This window comes from Microplitis demolitor, chromosome 5 (assembly GCF_026212275.2).
Source record: "Microplitis demolitor isolate Queensland-Clemson2020A chromosome 5, iyMicDemo2.1a, whole genome shotgun sequence".
NCBI classification, from domain to species: domain Eukaryota; kingdom Metazoa; phylum Arthropoda; class Insecta; order Hymenoptera; family Braconidae; genus Microplitis; species Microplitis demolitor.
The window spans coordinates 21,849,271-21,870,080 of record NC_068549.1 but is presented as its reverse complement, the minus strand read 5'-3'; the positions used below and the strand labels follow the sequence as shown (position 1 = coordinate 21,870,080).

The 20,810-nt window shown below is 23.8% G+C and overlaps 1 protein-coding gene across 10 annotated transcripts in view; it reads left to right on the top strand.

The window, feature by feature from the left end:
* Positions 1–20,810, top strand: part of LOC103572619 (WD repeat-containing protein 48 homolog) — a 73,599-nt gene that overhangs the window by 2,473 nt on the left and 50,316 nt on the right. The window contains exon 1 of one of the 10 annotated variants that reach the window (XM_053739277.1): positions 14,385–14,690. The exons of 7 other annotated variants lie outside the window; for them this stretch is intronic. In XM_053739277.1, coding sequence (XP_053595252.1) covers positions 14,618–14,690 — 73 coding nt within the window. In that variant the 5' untranslated portion in view covers positions 14,385–14,617. Of the gene's footprint in view, positions 1–14,384; positions 14,691–20,810 lie in introns of those variants that run through there. 2 more of the 10 variants (XM_053739281.1, XM_053739276.1) reach the window with 2 other exon arrangements.

Sequence of the window (20,810 nt, the reverse complement as noted above, 5' to 3'; positions counted from 1 at the left end):
TTAAACTTAAAAATTTATCAATAATTTATCCCAGATAAATATTTTTTTTAAATTACACAAAAAATAGCCACTGCTCATTATAATTAAAAATTTACTAAACAAAATAATTTTAAAAACTTGTCATCAGTTCTTTTAATTTATTTTTTTATCCCATTGCTCATCTTACCCGGCGTACAAAAAATATCTTTACAAAAATAATAGCATATTAAATATCAAGTATCCACGAAATTATTTTCTTTCCTCAATGAACAATTGCTCGGTTTCTACTAAAATAATACCAAATATTTTTCATAATGATCAAAATTTAAAATTCAAAATTAAAATTTTTAAATTCTCAAATAATTTTTTAATATTTTTCCTCATTGTTCAAAACAAAACGGGTTGTCTGGTACAATTACCTTATTTTTATTAAAACAAAAAAAATTTTATTAATATATATTTATTATATGATGCCCGAGGACAAGAGATTTACAAGGCCAGCATAAAATGTGAATCAATTTAATGATTGAAGATTATATATCGATCCATTCCTTATTTTATTCTCTGTTTTTATTTAGCCAGTATATTTAATTTTTATTTTTAATATCTCTATATATACATAACATAATGAAAAAATATTTACAATCCGGTTTTTTATTTATTATTAATTATTTTAAATTTAAATGCTATATTAATGAGTATCTTGACTTTCCTATGAATTAGTAATTATTTATACGACATTTGTTTCCAAACTGATCACCTGTTTTTTAAATATTCTTACACCATATTCTATATAATAATAATAATAATAATGAGTGATATTAATTATTGCCATAAATCATATTTTATAATTAATTACTTTCTTATGAGCAGTCATTGACTCAAAAATTAACAAACCAATTACATAAATTGCCGATAATGAAAAAAAAAAAAAATATATATATATATGAACTGACCTGAATTGGTGATTGTTTGAATTTTAAAAAATATCTTGGCTTTTAAGTAAATAATTTATGGAGGCCAGAATACTTTTTTTGGTGGTCAGAGAGCATGGATCACCAGATCGTGTGATTGTTGATTATTCAATCGTCTTTTCCCTTCTCAATGCCTCGGGCGTGTTTTTCATAACGGGTCCTTTTCGTTGAACTTTTAATGACATTTAAAATAAAAATTTAAATTATTATTTATTATGTATCATTATTATGCATTATTTTAGATGTATCTAATTATTAAAATTATTTTACCGGCTTTTAAATTTCTCTTCCTTTCTAAATATAGAATATTAATATTATTCAAATTTTCTTGATTTCAAATATTTATTCTGGTTTGACTATTTAAGATACGATTAAAATTACTCAAGATACTTCTGTGGGAACTTTTATTCTGGACAAAAAAAAGGCTCCATTACTTTTGACTTAGACCCAAATAATGAGGCGCTCAAAATTTTAAATTATTAAATCTTTTGAAAAATTTCTTGGTTTCAATTTAAATAAAAATTCAAATTTCGATCAAATTATCAAAGATACGATAAAAATTACTCAATATACTCTTGTAGAAACTTTTATTGTAAACAAAAAAAGGCTTCAATATTTTTGACAGACTCAATTATTTTGGTGCTCAAAATTAAAGAATATTAAATCTTTTGAAAAATCTTTTGGTTTCAATTAAAGTAAAAATTCAAATTTTGACCAAACTATCAAAAATACGAGAAAAATACGTGAATATAAAAATTTTGAAAATTTTATTCTCTACAAAAAAGTTCATACTAATTTTAACGTAAACTCAAAAGTTTAGAAGTTATAAATTTTTTCAAAAAATCATTTCATTTTTCAATTTATACCAAAATTATAATTTTGGCAGCTTTTAAAAATAGGTTACTAATTACTGGAATAATTTTTTTGAAAATTTGATTATTTACAAAAATTCCCTATCAATTTTAATAAAAACTTAATAGAGTAGACGCTTGAAATTTTTGAACTCAGTCTTTTAGTTGTTCAAATTTTTTTGGGCTTCGTAAGAAAAGAAAAAAAATTATTCCTGACTAAATTAGTATAAATACTGTCATTACGCATTCATCGATTTCGTCAAACATGAAACCAATCGATACTTAATTTGAATTTTGGACCGTCCAAAAAAGAACGCGGTTAAAATAATAAAATTTGCATTACAAAAACTAAAAAATTAAACATATTTACAAGCAATAAGTAAACTCGACATAATTTCTCTTCAAATATAAATCTTTGTAAATATTTAAAACTTTAATGCCTCCCCAAATAGCGAAGCATTTAAATCAAGCAAAAAAGATCGGTAATATTTTGACTTGAATAATTATCAAACCCATTTCACACTTTTTTTTCATTAATTAAAAAAAAAACATACCCACACACATACAGAAATTTAATTGTTATAACAACAAGCTAGAACCCAGCGAGTCATTAAAGACTAAAATCCTTGGCATAGATACGATTCTTTTTTTGGATCAAACAGAATTAAAAATATATCCTCAGATATATTTTAACGCACAATAATTCACAATAAAATAAATCTCGTTCTCTTATTATTATTTTATTATTCAAAATAATTTTAAAAATCCGTACGTGTCACTCTAAAAGGTCATTGCTGTCTCAACAAATTTACCATAATGCATTTTATAATACTTTTATGTGTACTCATTCTCCGTCTGACTGTTGTTTTTTTATTTAAATATTTGTTTAAATATTTAATTCCTCAGCAATAAATAATCAGCGTAATATACAATAAAATATTAATAATGTCAGTGTGACAGTGGCAATTTCTTCCGGTCGGTATATTTCCATGTGTCATGGTAAACGAGACTATAAAAAAAATGTCATATATTTATATATATATAGTCTTCAAGTGAATAACCAAGACCAGTCTTATTACCCTGACTGTTAATTGGGTTAACGAGTGATCTTTAACTTTAATTTTTCAATGTTAATAATATATTTTCACACTTTTATTGATACTATTAAATTCGATTATTTTTTTTCACTATAATAACATTTTTTTTTATTTATATTCGTTAGCTTATTGAAAACAAGTATTTTAATAATAATAATTTTGTACTTAGGATAAAAGTTGTGTTGGCAAATATTTAAAAAAAAATATAAAAGTCGAATACTTTAGACGTTTAAGGGCAAATTTAAAAAAAAATTCAAATTGTAAATTTTAAGATTTCATTTGATGTAAAAAAAATTCTTCAAAAGAGATTTAAAATTTAAAAATTTATATGGGGTTCAAAAATATTAAATTTAAATATTCGTGGTGCTTAGATCAAATTTTTGATATAATGCGTTGCTCGATTAATTTTCAGATTTTTATATTTTTTACTTTTTAGAATTTTTAAAATGCATTTGCATAAAAATTGTATCAAAAATTTTTTTTTAAATTAATTTTTAAACTTTGAAAACTCAAACTTTACTATACTAATGAAATAAATTGTAATAATAATAATATTTGATATTTTTATTGGGTGAGATGATAAGAGATTTATTTAAAGTGAATACAATTGTTAATAAATTGAAATTAGATTAAGTAACTGTTTGCCGACGAAGGCTGGGTAATAAATAGTTTATATATATATACACATATATATCTAATATATTCAAGTCAAACAATTTAAACTAGATTGACCCTGGTCAAATGATTTACACGACCCTGTATCTTGGAACTTACACTGGTTATTAATATATATTTATATATATTGATAGGATGATAAATATACTAGACGAAAATAGTAAAATATTTTTTTTTTAACTACTGTCAAAAATTGGGAGTAAATTTTGAATAATTACGGATTTTATGAAAATCCAAATTCTCTCCGTCACTCAGAGTTTCGGAGTTTAAAAAAAGTTACTCTGCATTCGGAGTAAATAAAGAATTTGTTTTTCCAGCGGGGTGATTTCGGAGTGAAAATTAAATTACCTTTCTGATGATGACCCTAAGAATTTAATTACCATAAAAATTCAACAATGCAACGAAATAAAATGAGTCGATAACAATTTCCAAAATCTTGGAATTTTCCAAATTGTTCTTTTGGCTGTAGCTCAAAAAATATCAATCCTATTGACTTTTTTGTCTTTACCAATCTTGTAGCTTATAAAATTCCCTTTCCAATGACCACCATAAGTGTCTGATTATATTAATAACAAACCGAGATATCACTAATCAAAGTAAATTCAAAAGTTTTAATTATTAATATATAAATAATGAGCAAATTTTTTTGTCCGTGCGTGGACATATTTTTAATATATTAACATTGTTATTATTGTCATTAATATTAAAAATCTTCATTAATAAAAATCTTCTGTCAAAAGCGGAAGTATTAAAATAGTATTTCAAGTAATTAATATTCGCAGTCTCTCCTGAGTAAATTATAATCAAGGTGAATTTATTACCTGAATTGTCAATCATTTTTATTTTATTTTCCTCGTCGCTTCATTTTGTCGGCCTTTTTCAATTCAATTCTTACATGTCTTAGTACTTTTTTTTTATTTTTAAACTCGGAATATTCATTTATAAAAACGATATTTATTTTTTCAAAATAATATATCGATTTATTATCCACTAAATCGATAGCTCAATTCTAAAGTCTGAATTTAAATCGATAAATCGTTTAATGTTTGTATAATAAATCAAAAGTTTAAATTCGCATATTATATTAGTTTCAAAAAAATTAAATTTTATTTATCGATTTAAATTAAATTTTTTTTTTAAAATTAACAAAAAATTTCACATAATTCATTAAAATATAAAATTAATCTGTTGTATAAATTTTATTAAACAACCAAAAATATATATATATATATATATATATATATATATATATATATATATATATATGAGTTCGATGACACGCAATATAAATTTAAACGAAAACTCGCATGCGGTATAAGTTATTTAATCGTAAATATACTTTCTCTTAATTGTAAAAGTATTGGAGAAGTTTTAACAACAGAGACACTGATGATTATTTTTTTGCGTGATCGGGTGAGCCAACGCCTCGTTAAATTATTGTGAGATGCAGAGTACATGTTAATTTATAAAGACTGCATTTACCATATTGTGCATTAGTAAATTGATAAAAAAATTTTATTAAATATGATTTGCTATTTATGAATGACGAATGACAATAATGATGATGATATATTAGAATGAAGACATTAATGGTAATATCGAGGTGTGGTCTAATTGAATGTGATTTGAGATGTTTATTTAATTAATGTAATGAAGTTATAATGATATACTAACTCGGATACGGAAATGTGAGACAAATAGTATCACATAATTCCAACAGACTCTCTTATTTCCCGTACCGTCACATTAGCAGTATAAGCCACAGTTAATTACGACATTTATTTAAATGCTTTTTTTTCATTTTTTTTTTTTTTTTCATTATATTTTCTTCCGTATGATTATCCATGTTTGTACAATAGTTTGACTCAATTATATAGATGTGAATTATTAACCGCGATGACCTCGCACGGTTTGATCACGCGCCGACTAAATTTTTTAAAACTATAATTCTATTTTATACTATTTACCTTTTTAAATATATTTTTCGTTGTCGTGCTACGAATGCTAATGCAATGTTTACTATTTAACGTTTTAAAAATTTTTTATCTATTAATTATTATTTACTTAATTACCATAATACTTTATATGGATTATTTACTTTGAAAATTTAGTGATCTTTTTATGAAAATTTTATTTTTGAAATTATGGCTCGTGTATTGATTCTATGAAAAAAGTTAAAGAGACCTTTTTTGTAGCTTTTTAAATTTTCTATAAAAAAGTATTCTATACTTTTTCATTAAAAATGGATATTTTAAGCTCTAGAGGCTTCAGAAGCTCTGGAATGGAATTTAAAAAAAAAAAAAATCATTCATTAATTTTGTAATTAAAATAACTGGTTAAATATTGAAAATATTTAAAAAGTCAATTAGACTTTTGTTGTAGCTTTAGAAATTCTCTACAAAAAAGTATTGATTCATTTTTTTTGAAAATCAATATTTAAGTAATTTAAAAATTAAATTACAAATTCAAATAAAAGGAAAAAACAAAACGAATTTTTTAGACGAACAATAAAACCTCAACCTTCACGTGACTTTTCACCCTCGCAGCCTTCTGACCAATCATAACTCTAATTTACTGATATATAAACCTTCGTAAATATGCCGGGTAATTTATTTCGCCATCGGCTCCATAAAAAATTAAAAAAAAAAAAATAATAAAATACAACATAATCGATACTTAAAAATTCGTATGATTAATTTTTATAAAAATTATTAATTATATCAGCTCTAAAATATTATCAATTGTCATATAAAAATATATGACAATAAAGGATGAATAGTAACCCAGTGGATTAATAATTTTGTTCCTTTCAATTGGAGGCACACCGTCGTCGATTGAGTCTAATAAAGCCAATAATATCTAGTCACATGCTCATCACATCATATATAAATATATATGTACATATATATATGTAGGGAGAAAATGCTCATGCAATAATTAGAAAAATAAACTTATAATTTATTATCCCGTGATATAAATTTGTCACGCGTCCTTGTCAACATACTATTTATATTCAAATCTATATATATTTATTTATTAATATCGTCCTCTACGTATACTTGTTGATTTATTTAATTGTAACTTATTGCTCTTAATTAACAACATTGATTTTTAACTACCGATTATTTATTAAATTTTAAATAATTTTTTTTATTAACGAGGACGAAAAATTTAAAATTATAAGCAATTTTTTAAAGTCAAATTTTTATATTATTTTTTGTCTAGACAATTTTTTTATCAAATTAGAACTATGAAAAAAAAAAATAGTTAATAAATTTAAAGTCGAAACAAATAAAAGGATAAAATATTTATAAGACAGATTTTGAAATTGCAGACATTTTTTTTTTTTTTTTTTTCATGATAATTAAGTTTATTTTTTCGATAATTATTTATGCATGCTAATAAAAGTGAATAACCGACCCTGACATGACCGTGTTCAGGCAAGAGGTACGCGCGTAAAATAAAAAATCTGTGACTTATATATTATTTACACATATATATATATATACATATATATATTTTCATTGGTTAAGATAAAAAGAGTTAAAAGCAACTTTTTTGCACAAAATTAAACAATTTAATGCAGCAAAAATTAATATTTACCATCTGCATACTAATTATTTTTAAAATATTACGTAATTTTTATTTATTTAAACTGCGGGTTGTTAAAAATAATTTTTAATTGCCTGCAGAAAAAAAAATTAATATCGTTCGTAGAAAATCGGTAAAAATTTTTCTATTTTAAAATATTTAAAGTAATTACCGTTCGTTAAATAGTAACAACTGTTTTTTTTCCGACAAAAAATGGGGACGAATTTAAAAAGTTTTCAAATATTTTTTTCGCGGGAATTTCAATCTGCGATTTTTTAATTTACGTAGACATGGATATTATTAAAAATGTTATATACGTTAAAAAAAAAATAGTGAATTGAATGTGTCCTTGCTCGGTTCCTGCGTTCACTCATATATCTCTCGTTCATATATATCTATTACCGTTGTCTCCTGTAGAATTATATTGTCAGAGATTTTCATGCATAATCCATCTGCTTATTGTTTTAAATATAAACCTATTATCTAACATTTTTTTTTATTGTTATTATTCATAGATTTTAATAAAAAAACTTACACAATAATAGTAACAAATATATGACATTTTCGAATAAAAATAAATTTTAATTTAATTAAAAATTTTTTACTACTGGACAATTTATTTAAATCAAAATTTTTTAAACTGAAAAAATTTTTGTCCAATTCATATATAAAAATAATCTTGGAATCTATTTTTCTCATATATTTTTCAATTATCACAAATATAAATTTTAATAATCCTGAAGTTAGACAATTAAAAATTTTCGTATTTTTTTTCAACAAATCAATCCAAAAAAAAAAAAAAAAAAATACACATGTAGAAAATTAAAAAAACCATAAGTGCAATTTTTAAAAATAATTTTTTTTTAAACTCTATTGTTTTTAGAATAATTAAAAAATTAATAGACCGGCTAACTTTAGTATCATAAAATTTAATAAAATCTCTTTGCTAAAATAAATAATGAATTAAGTAATTAAATACCATAAAGTAATTACATAAAATAAAAAAAAAATTTCATAAATATAATATTCAAGGATTTAAATAAAGTGACTAAGTCACGGTAAAGGCCATCGTGTATTATCGCAACGCATCAGTATTGGTCACCGATAACAAGTAATATAAGGCATAGTGTAAAGTGTGCAACGACGCACATTTGATGAAAGAAACTTCAGCAATTATTTTAAATATAAGTACTGACCGAAACAATAGAACACTGTTTCATTGAATAAATCAATTACTTTGCTTTTAATTTCGCCCACTCGCTAAATCATTAAATTTATTTGTCACCATTAAATTATTGACAAATCCACAGAATTAAATCTGTCGCCATATTAATAACTAATTATCATTATTATTATTTATAAATGATTAATTAATAATTGAATTAGATGACGTTGAGGTAGACACGCCTCGGTGCAATGAGAGGTGTGTCCCGACCGTTGCAAGAGCCGTAATATATTTTTTTATAACATTTAACTTAATGCGCACTTTAAAGTCGATCTGCTGGCCCCGTCTTAAGACCTTGGGCAACTTCAGTACTCTGATATCATTGTGCACATATTATATTTATTTAATTAACTAAATTATCAGCAAATATTTTAAGCACATTTGAGAAATACATTTTTTTTTAACGCTTGCACACCAAAAATATATGAGGCATTGGAGCAAAGCATTTCCGTATTTAATTTATCATATATATTTATAGTATGTTATTAGTCCTATGACAATTTAATAACTTATAATTATATAATTGTTATTTATTTTATTATTAAACATTTATTTTATTCATCATCCAGGATATTTTGTCAGTAACAGGATATTGCATATTTTTAATTAATATTTTTAATAATAAAACAAGAAAGATAAATTGTTATTGAGATGAGAATAATTAGTTTATGATGATGCTGACTTATGTATCAAAGAATATATATACAATGCAATATATGTCCTTACAATTGAATCCGTAATCGTAAAACAGTAAGTTTAGTATGCGTTAAAAGTGTAGAATTTTTTTTATGTCTTCATTTATGTCTTCATTTTATTTTATTCTGTTAAATTTTTTAATTATTCATTGAGGAAAAAAAACAACTTTTAAAAATATTGTTTTTTATTTTAATAAGAAATTATCTATTGGAAATTTTTATTGGAAAAATTTGATGGCTTCTTTCAAAATCATTTTTTTAATCAAAGAAAGCTCAGTTTTGATCGAAATGTGCCGATCTCTCATAAAATTAATTCGTGAAAAGTCCTGGAAATCAGTGAATATTCTGCAAAAATATTCCCAAGTAACCCGCATGAAAATATCATATATGGTAAAAATATATGTTACAGATATAAATATATATATGACAATACATGAAATCTTATATAGGACTATATATAGATTTTGGCCGATTTAATTATATTTTTATATATGTTTTCTCTTATATGATTTTATATATTTTCGTATAACTTCAATATATTATTTATATATTTGAAAACTTATGATTTCAATATATTCAAACATAAATGTTATTTATATATGGAAACAAATAAGAATACATATATAATTCATCATTATATGGCACGATATATGTTCCATGTATTCTTTATAAATTTTTATATATTTTTCGATATATAGAAGCATATAAGTCTCCCCATATATATAAGAATAAATAAAATCTATTCTTTTCTGTCTTTCTCTCTCTGTTATAAGATTCAAACATGTGTTCAGAATATATATGTGTGCTAGCTTACAAATTTATATATATAATTATCAATATGTGTAATACATATGTGCTAACTCATAAGTTTACAAATATGAATATAAATATATATAATACATGTATTAACTTATAAACTTACGTATATAATTAATTATATTAAAACTTACTATATTATATATAAGAAAATATATATCGTTTTTGGCCACATATGGTCCCATATTGATCATATATTTTCCATACATATTTATCATATATGGTATTTTCATGCGGGAAGGTAGAGGGACCATTTGTGACCAATGCTCCATTTTTGGACATTCGATACTTTATTTTAATTAATAAAAAAGTGTAAAGTAAAATTAACATTAAATAGCAGGTTAAAAGTATCTTTGAAGACATTTTGAAAATTTTGACATTGCGTCGTTTACAAATTATTTTATTTAATTTTTTTGTGTCCACACTGGCCGTAAAGTGGCCAAAAACGGTACCTCTGCATATCACTAATTCAATCAGTGATATACTTGAGACTCGCAGTGAATATTCACTGATTTACTGGACTTTTTACTGATTTTTTTAAAGAGTTTTATTTTTTGAGTCCTGTCAAAATTTCGATTTTATTCCGCTGAGAAAATTATTTTTCAACTTCAATATGAAATCAAAAATACAATAACTTTTATTGATTAACTACTTAAGAAATTATTGTTTTTATAAAAGTTCATTTTTTTTTTTTTCAGTGTTCTAGTAATTTTTAAAAAATTTTAATGCAGATTTTGATAATCAAAATTAATATTGAAAAGTCGTAAAAATTGACGGTATGTTTTTCGTGGCTTGTAAAATTTTTTATAAAAAAAAATAAGCACCTTTTTTTGTAAATTCAATACTTCGTGCTCGAGAAGCTTTTGAATCTCAATCATATTTTGAAATTTTAAAAAAATTGAATCTGTATTTTTAATATAACCCTGGCTCAAATACTCGAAATATCAAAAAAGTTGTTCTTCGATTTTTCGTAGTTTTTTTTCTATAAAATTTCCTATAAAAAGTTACTCTCAAAAATATATATTTTGAGCTCCAGAAGCTTTTGAAGAAAATTACTAAAAACATAAATTTATTATTTCTTCTTATTTTTGACGAAAAAAAAAATAACCAATAAAAAAAAGTTCAAAACCTGTCTGAATAATTTTTTATTTCTGACAGATCGGAGTGATTGACTTTTATCTTTTCTTTCATTGTTATTATTGTTTTTTTGTACTACAGATGTTATTCCCGTGAAAAAATATATCAACAACAACTTAAGTGTTTCACGTCAATGTTTTCCGCAAGGTCATTAAATATTTTTAAGAAGTGACGTAAATAGCCGCGACTGATTACTATTTTGTCGTCAGTCGCGAAAATAAATAAGCCGTGAAATTATTTAACACCGTTGTGATAAATATTCTACACACTGAAGACAAAAAAAATATTTAAATCTGTTTGATTTTCTATTAACGTCTTCTCGAAAAAAAAAAGAAAACGTCACCTAATTATGTTTTCATCTCGCCACAAAAGATTATTTTTTCGCAGAAACAAATAATTAGACATTATTTATTAGTATTTACATATTTTAATCATACCAAAATATATATATGATAATGATAATATACTACAGCCTTCTTGAGACTCGTGAGCTTTTTTATTTATTAACACATGCAATAAACCGTGCAGTGCCTTGTATTGTCGGTTGTCCTCGAATTTGTGTGTGCACAGCGTTATTAAAAAATCTCAGGGATATTTTATTCTGATATTTTTTTTTACATCCTACTCTCTACAAATGATAACAATAACAATAACAACAATAAATTCATTCATCATATATTTTTTTAGCCTGTCCGTTTTGGAACGTTTCTAACATCCCGATTCGTTTCAATGAATTTTTTATACACAGAAAAGACAATTTTTCAGAGAAAAATTTTTATTTGCTCTAAGAAATTTTTCGCATTATGAATTTAAAAAAAAATTTTTTTGGCGCGAAAAAAAATTTTTTTTGGCGCGAAAAAAAATTTCTTGCATCTAGAAATTTTTTTTAGTTCAAAAAATCCTTTTTTTTGTGTATTATTAAAATTGATTATTATTAAAATTCGTCTAGGAATAAAAATTATTTTTTCAAACCCTCAGAATTCAAAAATTGTATTAAAATAATTTTTGAGTCAAGAGAAGTCAAGAAAAATTGTGAATTCAATTTAAAAATTTTTATTTAGAATTCTTATAGAAATCTCAATTTCAGTTTTTTTTTTTATCGTCCATCTAAAGTTCAAAATTAGTCTTTAAATTTTTAAATTGCGGTAAAATTAAAAACACACTAGAATTGCATCAATATCAGTTCATATTTTCTGATTTTTTTTTGTTAATAAATAAATTTATTTATTGATGCATTCAAATATTAAAATATATTATTCTGTCAATTATTTAAAATGCCAGTAAGCAAACAAAATAAAATAAATTATTAACAAGGGGATGATATTTACCCTTGGGTACAATGGCGCACCCACTTATCGATGTCACTATTAGTATTATATATACATATATTGTCATTGTGATACCTTATCCATTTTTACTTTTTATCTCTTGGTTTTATTTATTTTCTTTTACTCTCCGACCCTAAAAGGTTAAAGGTAAGACACGTTAACCTTGTCAGAGATTGACATAGATCTTTGTTGGCATTTAATTATGAAGAAAATAAAATAATGTCTCGTCTGCGTTCACTCTATATAATTTATTTTTATTACTTAGCTAATAAACTATCTCATTACCCGACCAAAATACAATTTTACTTTTTTTTTTCAATAATTAATTCGATTACTGAGTAAAGTATTTTGAGAAAATTTATCCTGTACTTAAAAAATAGGAATTACAGCTCTAGTTTTTGAAATATCAGCAAAGTTGATGAGAGAGTTTTTGTAGCTTATTAAATTCTTCATAAAGAAGGTATCAGTAATTTTTTTTCAAAAATAAATATTTTGAACTCTGGAAGCTTTTCAGTCCAAATATAATTATATTTAAAAAAAAAATGGTACAGTGATTTCAAAACCCAAATAATAGGTGAAATATCAAAAATATCAAAAAAGTTATTATAACCTTTTTTGTAGATCTTTAAATTTCCAATAAAAAAGGTCCTTATAACTTTTGTCCTAAAACCAATACTTTGAGCTCTGGAAGTTTTTCAAAGCCCAAATATAATTAAATTAAAAAAAAATGGTACAGAAATTTAAAAATCCAAATTACAGATGAAATATCAAAAATATCAAAAAAGTTATCATAACTTTTTTTGTAGATCTTTAAATTTCCAATAAAAAAGGTCCTTATAACTTTTGTCCTAAATTCAATATTTCAAGCTCAAAAAGTTTGTAAAGTTAAAAAAAAAAATTTTCTCGCCTTAGATCTAAAAAATTGATTATTCAAATTTTTATCCGAAAATTTTTTGGTAAAATTAAAAAACATTAAACTCCTTGCGCATTCAATAAAAATAACAATCAACTCCAACTTTTTGCCGCCAATTTTACTTTATCATTATAAATATTATTACTATTATCGTTATTATTATCATGATCCATCCCCTCCTCCTTAAAGAATCCGCGTGCGCTTCCACCACTCCTCAAAAACACCTGTCTCCGTCGTGATAGTAGTGGCCCCCGTCGGACAGACGTCGAGAATAACATAACATGTATCGCGATGCCCCGCTTACCTCAACTCAATCATACCCGCGGCTTCAGCATCGACATACGTGCATCGCGTGTGCGTCTTCCACATATCAGATATCCCAACGCATCTATATCTAAAATCAAACTCCAATAGACAAAAATCTCCATACCTCAACTAAAACACCCCATAAAAAAAAAATAAATTTTTAGTGCTGTGTTATTTAAATGTCCTCAATATTTTTTTATAAAATACATTTTTACTGTCCATCATTGACAGTTTTTTTTTGTTAAATTTTGAAATGTCTTGAATTATTTTTTAGACTCAAAATTTTAAGTTTTGAGTCTATATAGATAATTTTTAAAATAAGTGAGTCATTTAATTTTTTAAAAATTTTTTTATAAATAAGTGAATTGCAATTTAAATTTAAATCATTTTTAGAAATGAGAGAAATTTTTTTACAACCTTGTAATGTGATAATAAATTCAATTGTATTGTAAATTATGATTTATGATAATACAAGACAATAAATTAGTGTCTATTATCGGTACTAAAAAAAAAAAAAGTATATAAATATATATATCTAGTATGTCTTTATTAATTTAAAAATTACATATTTATTTTATTTATTTATCTCTACTACATACATATATATACATACATATTAGTGTAATAAATTTTTTATTGTTTAAAAAATTTTAGTGCACTGCAAAAATATAAAAGCAAGTGATCTTACATTAATTATTTAAAAATTGATTTAAACACGATAACAAATATATGACATTTTGTCACTAGTCACTTATGATGTGATTTAATTTTTAAAAAATACTTGACCAAATTTGTCATTTAAAATAAATAAAATAGTGAATATTTATTATGAAAAATTGGAATAAAATATATATTAGATATTTGATAAAATGCCTGTGATTTGTTGGCAATAGTGAAGAACAAAAAATTTTACGCAGTAAAAAAATATAATTGCGCAAGTGGAGTGCAAATAAATGGTTTTTTGTGTTATATATTGAAGATTTGCTGAATAATATTCTGCTGTTTAATTATATATTTATTGAGAAAAGATATGAGTCTTAGTGATGTTATTCTCAGAGATATAGGAATGGATCCCAAAGATCATTACGTTGTTGAGTCGAATTGTAAGTTTACTTTTTTATTTTGTTTATATATATATATGGAAAATTAGCCGGTTATTATTCGGGTAAGGGATGAGGATAAAATGGCGGGAGCGAAAGAATTTTTAAAATGATAATTTGAAAACTGTAAATTTGAAACCTTAATTGCAGTTCTGAAATGGAAAAACCACTTCGGGAACTAAGCGATTAAGTAAAAAAAAAAAATATATATATATATATATATATATATATATGTATATATGTATATATATATATATATATCTTAGTTTATACAGGCTACGAAATAAAATTAATTACTTTTTAATTATTTAATAACAAAAATAAAAATTATCAGAAGATAAAAACTTCAATTTTTTTTTTTGGCTCTTTCATAAATTTATACAAAAAAAAAAAAACTTGATTCATGCCGGATAAAAATTACAGATTGTAATTATTAGACAAGCAATTTAATATTATCAAATTAAATTAATTTCCAGTAGAAAACAAAAAAAAAATTATTATGAAGTTACGTTACCAAGCAATGGGTATAAAAAATTGTAAATTTTATTTTTCAAATTACATTTAAATGAAAAAAATTCATAAATTAATTTTCAGAAATTTTTTAGCCATTACCGAAGTTTAAATAATATATTATTGGTAACAGATATTTAAGTATTTTGTGGTTTGGTTCAGTTCCTAAACCTAAAGTCATGTGTTGGATTCTGTAGTGATGAAAAAGAAGGTGGTAATATAAGAACAGAAGAACCAATCGACAAATTATACGTCTACCTTAAGCATTCTTTTAAATTGCTTTAGTTCAAAAACCTCAGATTCACATTTTTTTTTTTACACCCATTATAATCCAGACCCCCTCCCCATACACTTAAATATATATATATTATAAGTACTCTAATCTGTTTTATTCTGGATAAAAACGAAAATTTTATTAAATGAGCACTTAAAATATTTTTGATAATTATATATATCTACAGATAATTATAATTTGAAAATTTATACGATCTACTTAATAATCTTATAATTAATTTGGTAGCATAGCTTATAGTAATACTTAAAAAATTAAATATTCTTCTTGATAAAAAAAAATAATTAAAATTTATAAGCCGGAGGAAAAAAAACTTGTGACTATAAAAATAATGTCAATTGATAATTGAATAATATTGTAATGAAAAATTTGAGCCAGATTGAGAGGAAAAAATTTAAATAACATTGCTGTTAATATTGTTATTATAAAAGCTGATTAAACTGGTTTGCTTATTACTCTCAATATGCATTGATGATACGCATGTGCGTTGTTTCATAGTTATGTCACGGTAACAAAACACGGTGATTCACCTGTACGTTCATTTATCTCGGAATATTTTCAATGAGTCGCATATTATTATTTTAATGTAATAATTAATGTATAGATATGTTCTTATCAATATTTATTTCACATTTTTTTCATGTTCTTGAAGATCGAAACTTTTTTCACGCAACGAAAATGAAAATAATTCATGTAATTTAATTTTTCATTTCGTTTTTTTATTTTCGTTTTGTGAAAAATGTTACGATTTTCGGGTACATTTTTTTGTAATTTCAAAATTTCCGAAATATTTTTTTAAGAATTCAAAGTTTGAAAAGTTTATTTTTCATGAATTGGGTGCAATTTTGGATTTTAGTAGAAAAGGAAAATATAAAAAAATTTTGTTTAAAATTTTCCATCCTTTTAATTGATGGAAAAGCTTTTAAAATTTTTTGCAAAAAATGTTCTGATATTTTTTGCCTTAGAACCAAAATTAAAAACCAAAAATTTAAAAAACAATATGGAAATTTCAATTCTTTTTTTTTGTGGCTTTTAAAATTTTCTAAAAATAAACTTTCAGTCATTTTTCAACTTAAGTTAATATTATAATATTTTCTTAAAAAACCAGAAGAATTTTTAAAATAAATAATAATAATAATAATAATGAAAACTCAAAGAATACAAATATTAATTATAGAAAAATGTTTTTATTACTCTTATCGTATTTTTACAAAATTTAATTCGCAGCGTTTAAAGATAAGAAAAATTTTTTAAACTTTAAGTGTGAAAATATAAATAATTAGTCTTATTATTATTATTATATTATTTAATGACATATCTGCAAACTCTTTGTCTCATTCTAAATACCATTTTTTTTTTAAACAAATAAAAAAAAAAATACAAGAATTCATAATTTTATTTTTTCAACTTTTGTAATTTCGTGTACTACTTATTCATGAAAAAAAAATAATTTTAAATTATAATGAGTTATTGTGCATATATGTATATCATATATTTATCTAACTGTATGTATAAATGTTGTTACTCAACAAACATTACCAAATTTAATAACTCTATCAGCAAAACATTGTTTTTAAATCAACATCACATAAAATCCTAAACATCAAAGAATTTTTTTCGTTTTAAATATTAAATTTTAAAAAAATATATATTTCCAAAAAATGCACTTATAGTTTTTCAAATTTCCTACATGTGCATTTTTTTAGTATTCATTTTTTCATAATTGATTTGTTGAAAAAAAAAATCCTAAAATTCTTGATTTAAGATTATAGTTAGCCAAGGTCTCATAATTTTTTGATTATTTTTCAAAATGGTAAATTCCAAAAAAAATAATATTTAAAAAAATTGCACCTTTAGTTTTTCAAATTTTCTACATGTGCATATTTTTTGTTTTTTTTTTTTTTTTTTTTTTTGTCATTGATTTGCTTAAAAAAATCCAAAAATTTTTTATCGTCTGTTAATTTCAAGATCATTAGATCAAACTAATTATTCTTTAAAATTAACCACGATTTTTTTATCATACAAAAAAAAAATTATCCTTAACCCGAATCGCTCTTACCAAAAGTTAATGATTCTTGTCAAAAAAAAATAATAACTATTATATAAATAATTGTAATCGTAATTAAATACGTGATAAATCGTAACTGTCGATTTCGCCTGTCAAGAGCAAAAGACCGGAGCGATTTCTTGTAGTTGTAACCGCATACAAGTTCAAGGCCGTTACGCTCAGCGATGCGTCTGTTAATTTCTCACGGCCACTTCCGCTTTTATTTATTATTTATTATTTATTTACACTATTCTTCCGACATTGTAATTAACGTATTTCAATTTTCATTTACTTTCGTGGCCCTCAAACATGACAATGTCAATTTTCAAAATTTTTTTTTTCCTAATCAAAAGTTTCCTTTCAATTTTGGGCATACGTAAAATTCGGCATTTGAAGTACTCCTTTAAATTATTAAAGTTTTAAATTTTTATTTGAACTTTCCCTGATCCAAGATCGCGAGTTCGAATCCAACTCAATGACTTTTGTCATTTTTTTTTTTATTCATTTTTACTTGTCTCTTATCAATTTAATCAATCGCACAGTTTTTTTTATTAAAAAAAAAAATTAAATTGTATATTTATTAAGTATAATTATTAAATGACATGAAATAATTATTTACCACAGCATATGTGGAAAAAAAAAAAAATTGTAAAAATATAATTTAACGAATATATTTACAATCTGATTAATTTATTGCGTCTCGTACCGGACAAAATATAAATAAACCATAACTCCTTAGCTGTCACATTCAGCTCACGTGAATTTTTTATTTTTTACACTTAAAAGATAATAGTAAAGATACATATATATTTATATTATACACAATGTTTCCTGCTTCGCAGCGATCTATTACGTGACGATTTAATTATATTAAAATTTAAATCTTATCATACATCACTTGACACAATATTTAGAGCAGTAAATAATGTCATATATTTTTTTAATGAATCTCTTAATCTCGGCTACTAAAAAGCTCAGACAAAATCTCTTATCAGTTACATTATAAATTGATTGTATGACAATGGAGATAAAAAATTTTTTTTTCATTTTTTTATCCAATAAATTGTGGTAAATTATAATAAAGTATAATTAATAATAATTACTTTGGACTTTTTTTCAATCATCAATGATTAGTGATAATCACACAATGATTTGTTATTTTTCATCGACAGATTTTATGTCTGATAGTCCGGTGATCATAAATGATCCTGATAACTTTATATGTACATATACATGAGTAATCGATAATTAGTAATTACGTGTTAATGCAGTTATGAGTTAAAAATAAATAATTTACTCCGCGTACAATGGACTTGAGATTTGTAATTAATTTTTATGTTTAGATTAATTTTGATTCGTTATTTGTAATTTTATTTTGACTATTTTTATTTTTAAAATAATATATAGGGTAAAAGTTAATATTTTTAAGATTTGAAATTCGCGCCTTTTATTTCCGTTTTGAGATACATCTAAACAGTCATATAAACACGGAAAAAAAATGCGCTGTAACAGGACAAAATCCTGTGGGAGCAACAGGACAAAATCTTGTGGAATCAAAAGGATAAGGAACATATTCCATGCACTAATTTTTTTTGTCCGTAAAATGAAATTTGAAAAAAAAAAGATTCAAAATTTGGAAAAAAATAAAAATTTATTTTCGAAATTATGTTTTTTTTTTTTTTTCAAAATTTGCAGGATTTTGTCCTGTTGCAGCACCTATTTTTCCGTAAAGTCTTAGTAGAAAAAATTTTTGAAATTTCTATTTATCATTATTTTTTGTAATTAATTTAAAGTTAAAATTTTCATGTTAATTAAAAAATTTCTAACTAAAAAAAAATTTTAAATCAAAAATAAAAATAACATCGACTTACCTGAGTTAACTTACGTATTTTTGTATTACGTTGATGGTAATTTTAATGAAACCTATAACGGAAACGACCCGTCTTTTAACGATGTTGTTAATTTTGCGTCGTAATAGTAACAATTGAGATTTATGACCGCGATAATTTTTAAAATTGGATTTTTTTCATACATTAATTATCCATCTGCTCATATATCTCTAGCTCTACCTTGTGGTTCTAATGTCAAAAGTGATTTATTTTTTAAAAAATTCAAACTCGTATAAGAATTACATCTCTTTAAATAACAATAAATTATTGTACTGTTTTTCTTATATAATCGTTGACATAATAATAATAGAAAAAAATACTAAAAAAATGAAAATGATAAAGGAAGTATGCTCTACAAATACACAAGTTATCGAGGTCGAGACCGTATTAGACATAATCGAGTAAGATCTCGATTTGTGTCTATTGATTATTATTATTATTATTTTTATTTTTATTATCATTATCTAGATGATAGTTTTCTCACTAAACGATCCCACGAGTGTACATCGATCGCATTCTATAAAACCATTAAAAGCAAATGGATCGTACGATCGATCGATCCATCCGTTCGTGGATCCATCCATCGATCGAACATCAAAACTGGTTTATTTATCCGTGAATAGGAACTACCGTCACCATTACGTATATATGTATATATATATATATATATATATATATATATATATATATGTATATATGTATGTAAGATTCATAAAAAGTTAGCAATTGAAAGAGAGGTACTTTCAAATGAATCGAAATGTAGTAATAAAAAAAAAACATGATCCAAGAATTCAATCGTATTATTTTTTATTTATTAAATATTTTATGGCATGTGATAGTTATTTTCACTTTTGTAGATTTTTTACACTGAAAAAAATCGGGAGTGAATACGGATTTTATTTCAATACTAACTCACTCCGTCACTCGGAGTTTCGGAGTTTAAAAAAAAATCCCGCATGCGGAGTGAATAGGGATTTTTTATAGGCGGAGAGATTTCGGAGTGACGTGGATTTTATTTCAACCCGCATTCACTTCGGTCTGGAGTTTTAATACTTGAATAAATTTATATTTAATGGAAACAGCTGTTAATTATAAACAAAATTATTTAAATAAATAATTAATTGAGATATTAATAATTAAACTTAAAATATTATCTTTTTAATTTATAAAATGTTTAGGAACTCAGTAAATTATAATTTCATATATATAATACATAGTGAAAATATTAAATTATTGAATAGCTGTAGTGACATAGTTTTTATGGGAATATTTTATATTTCGGTGCAATATGAAATGTTATCTCGTGGTATGATTGATGTAAGTCATACGACAGTTTGTGACTCAGTGTAATTATATTTTTGCAAGTTTTATTATCAGCTGGTTAT